At 39.8% G+C, this 18,414-nt stretch overlaps 1 protein-coding gene across 4 annotated transcripts in view; it reads right to left on the bottom strand.

Annotated features, from left to right (window-relative positions):
* Positions 1-18,414, bottom strand: part of OSBPL6 (oxysterol binding protein-like 6) — a 115,769-nt gene that overhangs the window by 71,384 nt on the left and 25,971 nt on the right. For 3 of the 4 annotated variants that reach the window (XM_012650702.1, XM_012650700.1, XM_012650701.1), the window contains exon 2: positions 8,871-9,118. In XM_012650702.1, the coding sequence (XP_012506156.1) occupies positions 8,871-8,972 (102 nt within the window). In that variant the 5' untranslated portion in view covers positions 8,973-9,118. Of the gene's footprint in view, positions 1-8,870; positions 9,119-18,414 lie in introns of those variants that run through there. The other variant, XM_012650704.1, reaches the window with a different exon arrangement.

The following is an 18,414-nucleotide window of genomic DNA, read 5'->3' as shown; positions in this document are numbered from 1 at the left end:
ACTTACAGTCTAGGAGAGTTACAGTGGATGCTGAGCAGAGGGAAGTAAAATTTTCTATTTGTCTAAATTGAAAATCAAATAAAACAGTTTTATAGACTTATGGTCCTTCAGGAGGATGTTTTATAGTCCTAACGAAACACCTAAAAATGTATTTTGTAAAAGTGGTATTTCCAAATCTGAGTGGATAACAATCTCCTGGGGATGCTTCTGTAAACAACAGATTCCCAGGCCTTTTCACGCCCTGTAGAGGGAGACCCTCTGGGGTTCGTTAACCAATTGTGCTGTGGCTCTACCGTTTGGTGTTATGCCCAGGAACATAACAGGCAGTACTAATCTTGGATCTGACAACAAGTTTGCTGTTACAAAAATGCTATCCAAAACCAGCCATCTCGAGGTAGTAAGAGACAACCTGTAAAGTGAAACACTGATAAAGGCAGCCTAGACAACCAACGGGGTCTGGCAGGCACAGCAGCGAAAGCAGCAAACAGATTCTTACCAGAGTAACGAAGTTCTGAATCACGTGGAGGTAATGAGTGTCTGGGTGCCAGGTGGCAAATTTCTCTCCAGTGGTCTCAATTTCAGCACATTTGACACGGACTGAACACATACTGTAAATACCACACGACAGCGACAGGGATCTCCAAATGGTGGGGATGGCAAGAAAGCTGTGGGGCTGCTCATTGCTTTTAATGGAAAAGGCTAACAGCAGCGTTCAATAAACAAATAGATGGTTAAAACTTCTCAATCTAAAAGGAATATGTGTAGTAAAAATACAGAAAATTGAGAAAAGCACAGATAACATAAAATTCACCTAGGGACCAGGCATGATGGCTCACATCTGTAATCCCAGCACTTTGGGAGGCTGAGGCAGGAATATCACTTGAGGCCAGGAGGTCAAGACCAACCTGGGCAACACAGCAAGACCCCCATCTCTACAAAAATTTTAAAAATTAGCTGGGCATGGTGGTGCAAACCTGTAGTCCTAGCTGCTCAGGAGGCTGAGGCGGGAGGATCGCTGGAGCCCAGGAGTTCGAGGCCACAGTGCGCTATGATAACACCACTGCACTCTAGTCTGGGCAACAGGGTGAGATCCCATCTCTTAAAAAAAAAAAAAACAAACCTCACTCCATGATAATAACTATTAACATTTCAGCTTGTGTACCATTTGATTTATAGTTTCCTAGGCCAATGAGGATGTGAAAAATCACTGTTATTACCAAGGGAGAAAATGAGGAGGCAGTACATAACTTGAAAGCAATTAACAAAGGTTGCCTTACAAAGTTCACTTAGAAGTATACAGAAGGCCCTTCCCCTGGACATTCAGCTTGGCAAGACTTACAACAGATCAAACAGTGGAGTGAACAAGAACAGGGGCTCCAAAAACAGGGTTCCTGGGAGTAAAGCCTGTCTTCACTCCTCATTAGCTGTGGGCAAGATGAAAACCACTTTTCATCATAGTGTAGTTCTCTGAAGAATGTGATGATACTTCCAACCTTCCACAGTGAGAGCTCATGAAATATTAGCTTGTTGCTACTGTTATTCTATTAGTTAGTTTATAAATTTTGCCTAATATTTCGACTTTTCAGAACAACCAATTTGCATCTAAATCACAAAAATTGGTCACAGTATGAGTTTTTGCAAGCAAATATTATTTCCCCATTGATACTGCTCTTAAGTCCTGAAAAGCTGATTCCATGAGATGGAATTCTAAAAAGGCTAAATTGAAATTGGAAGCAAGTCAGGAATTTAAATATACCTAGGAAGTAAAAGGGATTTATTTTCTGGCATTGCCCCAGTGAGGACACTCTGTGGATTTTCAGATCAGGTTACTATTTCTTTCTGAACTGGCAGCTGGGTTCCAGGGTCATCCGGAAAAATCCTTGGGTCCACTGGAATTCTACATAGAGCTAAGAACTCAAATTCTATTCCTCCTCCTGGTAGATTTCAAGTTATAAATTGTATTAAATCAGAGATGCTTGGATTTTTTTCTCTAAAAAATTAGAATATTTTTGTTTGAGATAACACTATATTTTTCACAATTCAAAGATTGAAATAGGTTTCCTGAAGAGAAGATAGAGACACTTATATTTCAAAGTAGTGATTTAGTTATTTCACTCAACAAAGCTATTTGAAGAAGATGCTCTAGAAGCTCAGTTTCTGCATATGCTGGGAGACACTTTTATATCAGATATATAGTCCCACTGAATCACTGCTGGCAGCAGCCTTTACATGTCAACAGTGGGCATCAACTGAACAGGCCACTGTTAGTTTTGAAATGTCTTGCTGTTGATAACATACAGGAAACATTTCGGATACCCATGTCACTAAAGTCTTCTATAGTTCTTAAGGATTGACCATGATCCTGAATACAGATTCTATAAAAACTGGCAAGAAGATGAACTGCCAGCCTCTTATGAGTTATTTATAATTTTTTCTTTAACATGTTCTTTATTTTATGATCTCTGAGATTCAGCAAACTTTGAATCATTATAAGGAATGGTTGGTTTTTTCTTCATTTATTTTTCATTAAACAAAAAAGACTGGCTCATTTAAGGATTTATAAAGTCTGACCTGTTGGAGTTATTAACAATTCACTCATAATAGACACTATGGCCTGAAAATTATGCATTCCAAACCCTACATTCTTAGAGCCATAGTGTCTGATTTTCTGATATGACTTGATACTAATGTATATAAAAACAATCATTGGCTCCAAAGAGGGGAACCGCATTTTGAAAATGCGGACCTGGATCCAGGACTACCATCTCTACAGCGTGGTCTTAGACATGTATATATTTTAAAATTCTCTAAAATACATAAGCATAAAAGTAATTATGAACACAAACAAAATCCAGTCATCAGTTCACAAACTTAGTAACTCTGTTATATAATGTAACCATAAAATAAGTACCATGATTGACTAAGAAACAATAACCCCTGTTTTAAAAGAAAGAGATACCTCCTGCCCCCACTAATGTTTTTAACCTCTGAGCAGAATGCTCCCAACGCTTTGCTTTTTGTCATTTCCTTCACTCTGCAGTCGTTTGTCCCACCACACACCCACTCAGGAGCAAGCAGAAGGGACAGTGCTCTCTCAGCTCCCCTCTGCTACCCTGGGACGATCCTCCTTCTACTCTCAGAATCCATTCTTGTGAGACTCGGAGCTCCACACTCCATCATCTTCTCTCCTTATTGTCATCTCCCGACCTCATGATTATTCCTTCACAGCCATCAAGTCCTCTGCAGCCTGGCTCACAATCTCCTCTCCACACCAACTCCTCATCCACTTATTCATTCAAATACCTCCTGAGCACCCCAAACGCCAGCTGCCATACAAGGTGCTAGGGATACACAATCAAACAAAATAAAAGCCCTGTTTTCACTGGGCTTACAATCTCAGTGTTAAGGAATAGAGGAAGGGGATACAGACATAAATGGATAAACAAATATACGAGGTCTGCCCGGAAAGTATCAGCCATATAATATGAAAAATAGAGACATTTATTGAAGAAGATACAAGATACAGGAAACATTGTACATAGGACAATGACACCTTGGTCCCCTTCAAACTAGGTACCTTGGGACCTGACACAGTTGTCCCAGAATCTCCTAACCTAACCCGTATACATTCAATATTGTCAGGTGTTCTGCTTGTTGCAGGCCTTTCAGAACGTTGATCACTTTTAACAGATTCCCAATCATTTTTGAAATGTTTGTGCCACATTTTTACTTGTGCTGCACTCATTGCATCATCTCTGAAAGCCTTCTGGATCATCTCAAAGTTCAAGCTTAACACAAAATCTGATGCAGATTCGTTGTTCTACTTGTTCAGTCATTTTGAATGCGACAGCCACACAGTACACATGCTCAATGGCGTCTAGCGCTCCACTGACTACTACAGTGAAGTTGTCACTGTTCACGTATGTGCATCCCAGTCCACTCTCCTTGGCTGCCAGGTTACCTCGATGTTCCCCAAATTATTTTCGTTATCTTACCAATGGCTTGATACTTTCTGGACAGACCTGGTATAACGTGCCAGGTGGTGACCAGTGCTTTGAAGAAAAATAAACCCAGCTAATTGGACAGCGAGTGATAAGGATATGCAGGGAAGGGCAGCAAAGGCCACCTCAAATGATACATTTGGAGATTGACTCAAGTGTGTGACAAGCCTGGGAATGGCTGGAGGAAAAGCAAGTTAGCTGAGGGGACCAAAAATGCAAAGGCCCTCGAGGAAGGTGCTGGAGAGAACCAAGGAAAGGGCTGTGGCAGGAGATGGGCTCAGACAGTCAGGCAGAACCAGAGGATGCATGACCTTGTAGACAGTGGTCAGCAATTCAGTATTATTTGGACAGAGACAGGAAGTCACTGGAGGGCTTGGTGCAGAAGAGTGGCTCAATCTGACTTAGGTTTTGAAGGGATCTGACTGTTCTGTAAAGAATGACCTGTCTGTTGGGCGAGGATACAAGCAGGGAGCCTGTTAGAGAACTATGGCAACAGTCAGGTGAGAAATGATGGTGGCTCCGACCAGGGTGGCGGGGGGAGATGGCAAACAGTGGTCAGATTCCAGGCATGTCGTAAGGTGGAACCAATAGGTTTGCTGATGGTTTGGAAGCAGGGTATGAGCAAAGGAAGTCGAGAATGATTCCTGGTTTTGGCCTTACCCAGTGAAAGGATGGAGTTGCCATTTGCTGAGATAGGGAAGACTGGGAAGGAGCCAGATTTGAGAGGGAAATTAGGAGTTCCATTTTGGACATGCTAATTTTGAAATTCCTTCTTAACATCCAAGTGAGGATCACCCTTGGTAAGTTAAATGTTACTGTGACTGACCTACTGCATCCAGGGTCAAGGTTCACAAATTCAAATGCTTTCACGGGCAAGGCAGTCAACGTAAGTAAGTACTGGAATACAGTGAGGACAGGCGAGGACTGTGGCCTATCGAAGAGTAAATGCCGCAGCTCAGCTGGAAGCCACTACTGCGCCCAGTTGAGTGTTGCCATTAGGAATCTGCGCTCAGCGTTCCTGATCTCCTGATTTCTTAACAGAAGAATCTGGAGTTTTCACAACCAAATCTTAGAGTAAAAAAGAAGTTCCACAATATAGTAAATTCTAGAAGTGCTCACCTAAATAAAAAATAAAGTTCTTACTTCAGGATTTATCAGCATCCATAATTTATTAATGCACATTGCAAAAGAGATTTTGTTCAGCATTTCTCTAACTTACTTGATGGTAGAACTCTCTTTTCATACAATGTCTCAAGGGACAAGCATTCCTTGGGATGTACTTTGGGGAATTCTGATTTAAAGGTTAAGTCTTAGATGTCTCATCAACAGACTTTTTGTTCCCTCTGAAAGTTTTAGGGCATACATATTCATTGCAGCTTATGAGTCAGGATGGTCACACACACAGAGCCAGTTTTGTTAGATGTTCTAACATCTCATGTCAGACTTGAATAAAATATAAATGGAGCAATTACTAAAGTCTTCTAAGTTGTTAAATACTAAGTGGAGTCTCGACCCTATCATTGTTGCAGAAACACTTAGTGAAATCACAGGGGCACTGAGTCACTTTGGTTCCCACCTCCTCTCCCCTCTTCACCTATTGTGCTAGTAACTTTACGACAGGAAGGGCAGCCCATCGCTACTATGCACAGATGTTCTTTGTTTTACTTATCCACCAGGAAGGAAGAAGAGAAGGACAAATAAATGTGGAATGGAAAATTTGTAACAAAATGACAAGACTAATATTGTTGCAGGTCTTAAAAAATATCCTGCAGGATATATCAGAACATTTGAGGTCAATGTCTCCGAACCTGAAGAATTAGAGTATGCAGTCTGTTTAGAGCTCACAGAGAGAGCACAGTTGAGGAGATCAACACAGAAAAAGACAGACAATATAAAAATGTCAAATACTGTCAAAATGGGCTATAAAAGTTCAGAGAAGGGAGAGGATGATGTGGATTTGAGTGACCAGAGACAGTGTTGCATGAGCCGGCCCTTGATGCACGGGGAGGCATCAGGTGGAGAGGAGGGTGGTGGGAATTCCATTCGGGAAAGACAACCAGAGATAAAGATAGGGCAGGTTTAGGAACCAAGGGCAGATAAGACTGTTCAGGTTGGGAGGAAAATGGGATATGAGACTGGATCAGAGCATGCTGGATGCTGGGTACTCAGAAAGGAACTCTGGCCTTAATCATGTAGGTAACAGAGAGTCTTCGAAGGATTCTACATGAATCTGCCCTATTCAGGAAATCTGAAATGATGAGGCCACAAGGGGGATGGCGAGGCTAGAGCACTCTGCAGGACCCTGGGTAGCGTGATGGCAGTGTGTGCAAGGGAGCTGATAGTGGGGATGGAGGGAAATTATATTATGAAGGAGGAAATGATCAATAGGGCTTGGTAACTTATTGAACGTGGGAGCAGCAGAGGAGAAAGGCAGGCACTGACCCTGGGTCCCCAAGAGAATGGTTATCCTGATGGCACACTGATTTATACATATTGATTTACGGCACAGTGGTACCACTCAGGCAGTGTTACATCTAAGCAGAAATGCTCAATCAATTCATTAGTGATTTGGGACTAGAACTTAGGAAGGACTAGAACTTAGGGAAATAACACTGTATTTTCAGCTACATGCCAAACAAATTCTCTACCTATGTGATTAATTCAGGAAAGAAATAGGGCTGGATATTGCAATTTGGCACCAGCTGCACAGATGTCAGTCAAATAAGAAGAAAGGATAAGATTCAATGAACACTAATTTATCACACTTTCTCTATGTCCCTTCACTATGAAAACAGCTTTCATGTAAAAATAGGTGCATATAAAAAACACTGCACCATGTCACATCACATCACAGGATCACCCAAATTTCTGAGTTCCACAAGTTAATTCTAAAATTTAGGTAGTGATTGAGATATGGAAGGAAAAACAGCACTATAATTTTCTTTTCCATTCTTCTCTCCCCTAAGGGAGATGGATAGTCACAAAACAGGAGTCAGGAAGGAATCAGAGGGGAAAATATTTGGGAGAGTTTCCACCTGCTGAGATAAATAGGAATGAAAGTAAACACCCTCTTTAAAGAATAATAAGCATTTGAATGGTGTCCCTTACTTTTCTAGAATTCATTATCAATTTACAAACAAGCCACTTCCATTCCCATCATAAAACTTTCCATTCACAAGCCAGCGAGGAGTCACACGTTCCAACTTCCACTCCTGCTAGCAGAACCAGGTCTCGGTTTTTCCCTGCTGTTTTGCAGGCTGCTCCTGGAGCTCAGGTGCAACAGGCAGAGCAACAACGCGCGACAGATGTTTCTACAGCAGTCATCAGTCTTTTCCATTTGTCACAGTTCTCCAGGGTAAACTGGCTCAATCCCTTCCTTCCTCCCGGCAGCCAGATAGGCCAGGCTGCTTAAAATATGTCTCGGTTTAAATGCCCAGGGCAAGGGAAAAATGGAGATGTCGTAATAAGAACAGAGGGTCAGGTGAAGGGTAGCCTAAATTTGCAAACTTAGAAAGCATCTTAGCATGCAGTAGTTATTTAATATAAAAGTGTTTTCATTCCTGGCACTCTTAAATATAATAACTTTGTGTAATCACAGATTTAGTTAATTGCATAACTGCCTTTAACTAACAGAATATAAGCGTTCTCTTTGAACTCAATAACAAAGGACACCAGTGTCAATAATTCTCCAAGAGCCTGGAGTAGGAATACCTGCCTTAGGACCTGCGAAAGACACACACATAAGGAATCTCTGATTTGTATAAATTCCCCTGGAATTTCTTGCTAGAATTGGGACAGGGAATGCTGGAGGGTTTGAGACTGAGGGTTCCCTAAAGAGCACCCCCAGCAGTGTGGTCCCATGATCTAGAAGAACGAATTCACCTCTGGAACGGGCTGTCTCAAGATCCATGTCTACATGATGGAATACTGAATATCTGATGCTCGCACTTCTAGAAACGAGGAATATGCTGGGAACACAGAGAGGGTAGGGGGTGGCAGGCAGTGAAGTAGACCCTGCAGGAAGGCTGACTCATCGAAAGTTGCCACAACAGAAAGTTTTTATGAAAAGTTAACAACACCTACTTACTGTGAATTTTCAGTTACACAGCTAAAAATACTATCACAAGACAATATGAAAGTGAAAAATAGTTATACTCAGACCTGTGCTGACTGAAACAAACCAACCGTTTTGCCTACAAAGAGCATTCACATGATTAATCCCCACACAACCCTGGCAGCGGAACAGCCACTAAAATAGTAATGAACTCTGTAAACAAAAATAACTTACAGAATTGTCTCAAATGAGACAATGAACGTTTTCTACCGTAATTAAGCAATAACAATTTACTTTTTCTGTTGCCTTTAAACATTGTTTGAATTCTCATTGCTCTTAATTCCCTGATACTACAATTTTATGCGTAACCCAATTCCAGAATCTGTTACCAGATTCCATGCAACACCAAACAGAGATGAGTGCTTAGCAGAGCAGTGAGAGACTTATGGGAAGAAGAAGTTTTTTTGCGGGTTCGTGGATCCCTTTCCAGCTCCACAAACGAAGAGAGAGAGAGCAGAACATTCGAGTTCCTGATGCTGGGGCCCCCTCCAGGAGCAGACAGTGAGGAGAGTGAGGCAGGGCTTCCCCTAGTCACCCCAGCCCATTCGCGTCTGCATGCTAAACAAGGCCCTAAGCAACAGAAAAGCAAGAGTGGGAGCTACGTGACATTGTCAGCTATATCTACAGAAAATAATGAGTTTTCTTGTGGAATAAAAGACTTTGCAACAAAATTTCAGAATTAGCAATCTCATGATATCCTAATGGGTACTGTATTGGAATAAAATAACAAAACACACTTAACACTCGCTTCTTACCTGCCTACTGTCCCTTTGGGAGGATATTGAAGAGGAGGCACTTCTATGGGTTGGAGTGGCTGTTTTATGAGCAGGGGATACGCCCTTCTCGTCTGAACTCATCGCTGCAGTTAGAGTCTAGCGATGTGCACTTAAGACCATCCCAATCTTCTCTCAGATTCACGGAGATGATTTTTCAGCTTCATTCCATTTCACGAGTCAGGTTTCGCTAGAAGACAGCAGGCAAATATCGAAGGTGTCCAAACCACCTAAAAGCAAAACAAACAAGCCTCATGTGGGTAATTAAAAATCAAATTAAAATTATTATATTTAGGAAAAAATATTAATTTGTGTGAGAGGAAGGACTCTGACATATTAGAAAATATCTCTTCCTTTAGATTTTCAGGTGAAGAATGAAAGTGTCAAAATGTAAAAAAGGACTGTCAACAAGGAAGAACCCATGTGCTAAAGTCAAATTCTTCCCAGATATTTTCTTTCTTTTAAAGCAGATTACAAAGCTATATTCCGGACCCTAATGCCATAGTACATCAGCTGCTTCTCTAGAAATTTTAATTTCCCCTACCCAATGGATTCTAATAAGAGCTCAGTCCATATTTGTCTTTGGTTCAGCCATATCATGTATATGATGATTAAATCCTATATAGAACAGTCAGTTACAAAAGGGTTAACACATTATGTGCATCCTATGATCCAGCATTTGTGAAGATTAAGGAATACACATATCCACAGATATGTGTACCTCAAAACAACAACGTGCCTACATGTGACTCAACAACCAACAGGCTCACCAGCACCTACAGACTGACAAGCCTATCTCAGAGCAGAGGTAACTGGAGTTGCTTCAATTATTCACAGCCAGCAGCCACTTCATTTATTTATTTACTTTTTTTTAGAGACAGGTTTTCACCCCATTGCCCAGGCTGGAGTGCAGTGGTGTCATCACAGCTCCCTGCAACTTCAAATTCCTGGGCTCAACTGATCCTCCTGCCTCAGCCTCCTGAGTAGCTGGGTCTACAAGCACATGCCATCACATCTAGCTAATTTTTATTTATTTTTTTTTTTGTAGAGATGGGGTCTTGCTATGTTGCCCAGGCTGTCCTTGAATTCCTGGCCTCAAGTGATCCTCCTGCCTCAGCCTCCCAAATTGCTGGGATTACAGCCTGAAACACCACATCCAGCCCACTTGATTTTTTTACTTGGACTTATGTAAGGAAGGTTTGTATTTTTAATACTAAAGTAAAAAGCTTGTGTCAGAGAGAAACATTGTTAAATTGGCCATGTCTCCAACACAGGCATGCTAAAAAATGTTAAAAAGGTAAGCACTATGATATAAGATTAAAAGCTACCCAAAAGGTAGACCACTATAGTGAACTTTATCCTCTTCTAAGAAGGCCAAGTTCCAGCCCCCATCTTAGTGGTAATATTCTTTAAAGGAAGCACAGAACACTTGTGTGGGTCTGTTAGCATAGGTGGGAAAGGAACCTGCTGGCAAGGAACAGAGATCAATCTATAGGCCAGAAAAAGTGAGACCTGAACTTCGGTCTAGAGGAGAAGACAGTAAGTCAAATAATCAACAACAACAACAGAAAAAAGAAGATTCATGAACTTTATGAAGACACACGGGGAAGTGAACCAATGAGTCTGGAAGTCAGAGCTGAGATCGGAAGGATGAAGGGTTAACTAGGAGATGACTGTCCAGCATGGCATGATCAAGGAATTAGTGCTGGCTGATATGACGAGAGCACAGAGAGATGGTGACATGATGGTCCCCAAAAGGCACAGGCCAGTCCCTGCAGGGCTTTGCAGGCTATGTTGGTTGCTGTGGTCTGAATGTATCCCCCAAAATTCACGTGTTGGAAACTTAACTCTGGTGCAAACAGTGTTGGGGAGGTGAGCCTGATGGGAGGTGTTAGATTATGAGGACTCCACCCTCATGGATGGACAAATGCCGCCATATAAAGGGCTTGTGTGAGTGGGTTCTCTATCTTCTGTTCTTCTGCCACTTGAGAACATGGTGTTCCTCCACTGCAGAGGATGCAGCATTCAAGGTGCGTCGTCTTGCAAGAGGATTGGCCTATCTCTGTTGACCAGTCTCGGCTGCAGAGACCCTAACCTGCTGGCACCTTGATCTTGGACTTCCCAGCCTCCAGGACTGTGAGAAAGAAATTTATGTTCTTCATAAATTATTCAGTCTGGGGTAGTCTGTTATAGCAGCACCTGTGGACTAAGACATTGACATTTTGATTTTTTTCATAAGCGTGAGAAGCCATCACGGGGTATGGTATCCAGATCTGTGTTATTGAAGGATGACTTTGGCAGCCATGAGACAACTCGAAGCGGGGAAGTAAAGGTGAGGGGGGCCCAACAGGGTGCAGAAGAGGATGGACTGGAGTGGTGGCAGGAAATCCAATACCCAGTCTGTGGACTGAGACTGGACGTGGTGGGGAGGCAGGGTCAAGGAGGTCAAAGGAAATTCAGGATTGAGGGGAAGGTCATGAGTGTGGTTTCAGGCACATTGAGTTTGAGATGTCACTGAGTCATTCAAATGGAGACAAACACTTGGAAATGTAGGTCTGGAGCTCACAGAAATCCAGGCTGGAGATGTAAATATTTAATAGATTATGTCAGTGACACAAATATATCAATCAGATCATGTATAGATCATGTAAATTCTACATGTGATCAAATTTAATTCCAGTAAATTAAATTTTATACAGGCCTATAGTTACATTTTAAAAATCTGTAACATAATGCTAATGGATTTTGTGACCCTGAATGTGTTAATCAGGATTTTAATGGTCACTGGTTACAGAGAACATTTGAAAGAAGACTTCCAATAATTCAAGGGGGAATTTTTATAAACTCTGAAAATTGGACATTCTGTGAATAGAACACAAAATCCATTCTTAAGATTTCAACTTCACTATCACCACAGGAAAAATAAAAGCTACTTACACACTAAACTGGAGATACTCTCTTGAAACAAAACTAGCCTTTGGACAAATAGAAATGTAAAGAGCTGTAGAGCAATTTCCTTGGCTAGAGATGAAGTTTCACTTAGTATTGGCAAAAGGTAGTTATAAGCTTATACTTGCTAGATGATCACTTCATCCTTTTGTTTTTTGAAGGCAGTCTAGTAAGTGTAAATAAAGCTTGTGAAGCCAGGCTCCAGTGCCAGCAAACAGAAAGCAAAAACACTGCTCAGATACTTGATTTGAAGCACTTTCCTTTCTGGTCCAAGATGTTTTACAAGTAGATGCTGACACCTCTGCCAAAAGTATGGTGGTTTTGTGATGTGTTCAAGTGCCCCCGAGGGATGAGATTAAAACAACCCAACTCATTAAATGGTGATCCATTTGGAAGTAAATTCAATCCAAGCTACATTTCCTCTGCTGGACTTTTTCTTTTTTCTTTCTTTCTTTTTTTTTTTTAACTGCACTTTCCTCATTAACACGAATGTTAACAACCTGATTTTTGTTTTAATTTAATGACATTTTCAGGCTAACTTGTTTATGATAAAAGGGCAACATTTCAGCTGAATCCCAACCATGAATATGTTGAATAATACCAAAATGAAGAAAAGGTAAGAGAATTTAATTCATTCCAAGAATATTGAGGTTATTGTTGTTTCTATTAAATTTTGTTTTTTTTTTTTTAGTAAAAAGTGTTTCAAGTACTTAATACGAAGTTGAATGAGATGTCCTTTGAAGATCATTCCAACCAATTATCAACCAAGTGTTTGATCACCTGCTCTATTTCAAAATGTGTTATAAAAGTAAGTCTAAACACTGTTAGAAGGTTGTAGGAATTGCTGTGACATTAAAAAAAACACAACTTATTTCATGTCTATTGAAGCACATTTTCAGAAATTGCCTAAATAATATTTTAAACCAAAGAAAGACCATAGATTCTGAAGTCAACACCAACATAATTACTATACTCAATAAGAAAAGTATTGTGGCTGAAAATAACAGCAATGTGAGAGCAGAACATCTAATTTTTCTGTCTCATTTTTCCTTCACAACAATGGGAACACCACAAGTATTGCTAAGTGCTGTAACATTTGCATTTATACTGAGTGACATAAAATTCAGATTTATAACCCAGGGACCTAATTAAAGCAAAGGTGGTAAGGAGGACTTCTAGAACTTGCTGTTCACAGGCATCATAAATTACATGTGTCCAGAAAAACACTTGAAACTGGGGACAACTTAGCCTGGCCCACAGGCTAAGCCCAGAATCTCAGGGGCTCACAAGAAAGGTTTACTTCTTGCTCATTTATATATCCCTTAGGGCAGCTGCAGACCTACTCTGAGTCCTCTTCATTCAGGCTTAAGGAACAACCCCTATGAAAGGTAGAAAAAGAGCCATGGCAGAACCAGGGGATGGTTCTTAGAGCTTTTCCTTGTGGGTGGCACATGTCACCTCCACTCACATTTTATTGGTCAAAGCAAGTCACATGGCCCAGCTGAGGTCAGTATTGCATGAAACTATAGTCCTCCCAGTGGGAGAGGCAGTGGGGATTTAGGTGCAATAACATAATTTACTATATAAACTAAAGGAAAAGCTTAAAAGTACAGGTGAAAATATTTCAACTGACTCTAGTTTCACCACCAAGAGATAACCCGTTAATATTTTTTGTTTTAATTTGAATCAAAGTAGAAGAATAATATTTATACTATCTGCAATATGATCGTCTTTGTGAACAAAGAAACTTCAACAATACCACTCTTAACAGATTAGGTCACTACATATATATATTATACCACAATAAATTTAACCATTCATTCTGCTATTGAAACATTTAGGTTGTATTCAGTATATTTTGAAACAATGAGACTTATCTCAGAAGAGTTTATAAATAGTTATATATTCACTTTTGATCTTATAAAAGTGGCCGTTTGTTCCTTTCAATGCTTTTTTGCTTTATCTGATATCATCTGCTCTCTTTTTGTTTGCAAGCAATTAATGAAATTTTGTGCATCCTTTCCATTTAAACTTTCACTGCATTTTTTTTTTTAAATTTCAGATTTCATCTGGGATTTACTTGGAAGATTTCTCAAAATATGTCTTGTACTCATTCCTCAAACCACCTGTGCAATTAGGCTGAACTTACTCCAAAGCAGCAACAGTCAGATCATAAGATCATCACATGTGAGTGAGAATGAGAATGAGGCAAACCACAAAAGACCCAGGACACACACACACACACACACAACTTTCTTATATTTTTCTTAGACATTAAAAGAAACTTTTCCACAAATAGAAAGTTAAATAGAAAAACAGTAACTTTTCCATTACCATTTGCTGCTGCTACCCGCTTAGGGGTGCCAGTATGGGCCCATTAATGTCCTGTGACAAGCAGGGGTGAAATTCTTTTTTTTCAGCATATTATGGGGTACAAATGTTTAGGTTACATATATTGCCATTTCCCCCACCCCCCAGTCAGAGCTTCAAGCATGTCTATCCCCCAGATGGTGCGCCTCGCACACATTATGTATGTATATACCCATCCCCTCCATGTACTCACCATCAAATTGGTTTTAGCGATCAATACCTAAGTGCACATATAGGAATAACATTCATAGCATTCTATAATGTGTGTCCCTCTAGTAACGATCAGGTTGGGTTGTTTAAAAAATCTAACTATAGTGAAGTTTTTCCAATTTCCATTTAATGTTATAACTAATAGTTGGCTTTACCCCTTGCCATAGCATTTTATACTTTCTATTTTTTGGTTCTTCTTTGTTTCCTTTAATGCTTGATGGCTTCTCCTTTATAATCTGCCTTTTGCAGCATACTGATTTTTTAATAGACTTTTATATGCCAGTAATTTGAAAGATATAATTACCCTTTTAAAGTTCTATTTCCGTTTCCCTTTAAATTTCCCTAAATCATGCTGGAACCTACAGTCTATAAGTGACAGAGTTAAAAGCAAAATGGTATCTTTTGAGTCTTCCCCTGTAATATAAGATCTTCATCACCACCATACCCACCCCTGCCACCAAAAAAAAATCACCAAATTTTTCTTTTCCCGGGCTTCTTCTCTATCTTGGTGACTTGAACTGGAGTATTAGAGAATTACACTTGGGATTCTAGGGCAATAGGGAGGAGAGGAGCTGCTGCTGCTTTTTCTGGCTGAGGATAACCAGACAGAGTCTCAAAGTCTGAAGACAGATGGTAAGAAAAGCCATCTCCTTTTCTGCAAGTAAAGCTAAGGTGTGTCATAATCAAAAGTTGGCCAGGTTTTCCTCAATTCGAGATACAGCTTTTATAAAATTAAGGTCTAGTCCTCTACAGTTTTGACATTATGTTCTGTTTTAAGTTAGTTGCTTGGGTTATTGGCAGTTTGTCTTTTTCAATGTTTCCTTTTTACAGAGAATTTGAAGGAACCACATTAGAAGATCCTAGACACAAGCCACCTGAGGCAGGACATTCCAACCAATTGATCTTATCAATGCAAATGTCACCCTTGTACTGTGGGGTAGAATAAATTAGTTTTCTATCAAGCTCATCACCAGAGCAATGAATACCTATTGTCATTATATATTATGGTTATTAAGTTGTCATTATATATTAATATTTTTCCTTAAAGATAAGGGGTAGGGAATCTTTATTTTTTTAAAGGCCATTAACCCACAGGTAAGAAAAAGAAAAATCAAGGACTAATTACAAGAATATAAGCCAGGAGACTTCTAGGAAAGATGGCAGTGTGAGATCTGGTAAACATTTTCCTAGAAAATGACTAAAAAGGAGGGACTAAAAGGGTAAAAACAAACAAAATTATCAGTGTATACACTAGGGAACAGTGGCTACCACACACCACAAAATTTACAAAGTGTCTGCCAGAACTACTTCATTCAGGACCAAATCACAACATTAAAAGTAACATACAACTTCCCTTCTCAAGACAGTGAACTAGTGTTATAGGAAGAAAATCTGGCAAACTCTACCAGTTTGGTAGAGGTGAGAGGCACAGGGAAACAGCTTGTCACAGATCAACAGCTCTCAAAGGCCACTAAGTACAGCAAGTACACAGCCCTGTCTTACGCTTGCTGTCTTCCTCAGCCTTGGCTTCCCACAAGCATCACAGGCATGTCCCAATACATTCCCAAAATACAAATTCTTCCCCTCCCAAAGCTGAACTCTGCTCCAGTCATTTATAAAACTAAGGTTTGTTTTATCCCTTTACCTAGTAAGCAGCCTAAGGAGAGTGGGGAGGGAGTAGAGTCCTGGTCAGTCACAATCAGGGCATTTGTGTCATAGATCTAGAAAAAAATAATCCTAAATTTCATATGGAACCAAAAATGATCCTGAATAGCCAAATCAATCCTAAGCAAAAAGTACAAATCTGGAGGTATCACATTACCTGACTTCAAACTATATTATAAGGTGATAATAAGGAAAACAGCATGGTACTGGTATAAAGGTAGACACACAGGCCAATGGAACAGAATAGAGAACCCAGCAATGAAACCATATAGCTACAACCAAATGATTTTCAAAAAAACAGAGAAAAACATACATGGGGGAAAGGATGACCTATTCAATAAATGATGCTGGGAAAACTGGATAGCCACACGCAGAAGAATGAAACGGGATCCTTATCTCTCACTGTTCACAAAAATTAACTCAAGATGGATTAAAGACTTAAATGTAAGACCTGAAACCACAGCAATTCTAGAAAAAAATGTAAAAAAACTCTTCTTTGCATTGGCCTAGGCAAACAATTTATGACTAAGACCCAGAAGCAAAAATGGCAACAACAAAAATAAATAAATGAGACTTAAACTAAAAAGTTTCTACACAGCAGAGGAAATAATCAACAGACAACCTACAGAATGAGAGAAAATATTTGCACACTATACATCCAATAAAGGGCTAATATCCAGAATCTACAAAAAACTCAAACAAATCAACAAGAAAACAACAAATAACCCCATAAAAAAGTGGGCAAAAGACATAAATAGAATTTTTTTCAAAAGGAGATATACAAATGGCCAACAAACGTATGAAAAAATGCTCAACATCACAAATTATCAGTGAAATGCAATCTATGACTACAGTGAGATACCACCTTACCCCTGTTAGAATGGCTTTTATTAAAAAATAAAAAAAAAATCATGGTTGTGCTGAAAAGGAAATGCTTATACACTGTTGGTGGGAATGTAAACTAATACAACTACTATGAAAAACAATATGGAGATTCCTGAAAGAACTAAAAGTAAACCTACCAATCGATTCAGAAATCCCACTACTGGGTATCTATCCAAAGGAGAAGATGTCATTTTATAAAAAAGACATTTGCACCCAAATGTTTATGACGGCACAATTCACAGTTGCAAAAATATAGAATTAACACAAGTGCCCATCAACTGATGAGTAGATAAAGAAAATTAGTATATACATACCATGGAGTACTACTGAGCCATAAAAAAGAATGAAACAATGTATTTGCAGCAACTTAGATGGAACTGGATACCATTATCCTAAGTGAAGTATGGAATGGAAAAACAAATATGACATGTTCTCACTTATAAGTGGGAGCTACATGAGGGATACATATGATCATAAGGTGGTGAAATGGACATTGAAGACTAAGAAGGGGGAGGGTGGGAGGAGAGTGAGAGATAAAAATCTACCTATCAGGTACAATGTACACTGTTCTGGTGATTGGTACACTGAAAGCTCTGACTTCAGCATGACACAATCCATCTATGTAACACAAAATGCTTGTACCCCCTAAATATTTTTGAAAAAAAAAATCAGTAAGAATATTATTCATCACAAAAAAGAAATGGGCTATTTAAGTCATGAAAAGACATGGAAGCCGAGGTGGGAGGATCACTTGAGGTCAGGAGTGAGAGACCAGCCTGAGCAATCGCGAGACCCTGTCTCTACTAAAAATAGAAAAAATTAGTCAAGCAACTAAAAATAGAAAAAATTAGCCAGGTGTGGTGGCACGTGCCTGTAGTCCCAGCTACTCAGGAGGCTGAGGCAGGAGCATTGCTTGAGCCCAGGAGCTTGAGGGTGTTGTGAGCTATAGGCTGATGCCACGGGCTAAGGCGACAGAGTGAGGCTCTGTCTCAAAAAAAAAAAAAAAAAAAGAAATGGAAGATACTTTTCTGGGGAGCTGGTTAAAAAAAAAAGATATGGAAGAATCTTAAGTGTAAGTTATTAAGTGAAAGAAGCCAATCTGCATAGCCTACATATTGTATGATTCCAACTATATGCCATTCTGGAAATAGCTAAATGATGGAGACAACAGAAAGATTAGTGATGGCGAGGGGTTGAGGGGAGGAAGGTAAAAGTAGGCAGAGCATGGAAGATTTTTAGGGCTGTACATCTATTCTGCATGTTACTATAATGGTAGATACATGTCTTTTTATATTTGTCAAGACCCAAAGAATGTACAACACCAAGTGAACCCTAATGTGGACTATGAACTTTAGGTAAAAATACAGGTTCATAGATCATAACAAATGTACCACTCTGTTGAGGGATGTTGACAGTGAGGGAGGCTGTCTATGTGAGAGGACAGGAA

The sequence above is a fragment of the Propithecus coquereli genome, unplaced genomic scaffold (genome assembly GCF_000956105.1).
Source record: "Propithecus coquereli isolate 6110/MARCELLA unplaced genomic scaffold, Pcoq_1.0 Scaffold34, whole genome shotgun sequence".
Lineage (NCBI taxonomy): Eukaryota > Metazoa > Chordata > Mammalia > Primates > Indriidae > Propithecus > Propithecus coquereli.
This window is presented reverse-complemented; position numbering and strand designations above follow the sequence as displayed.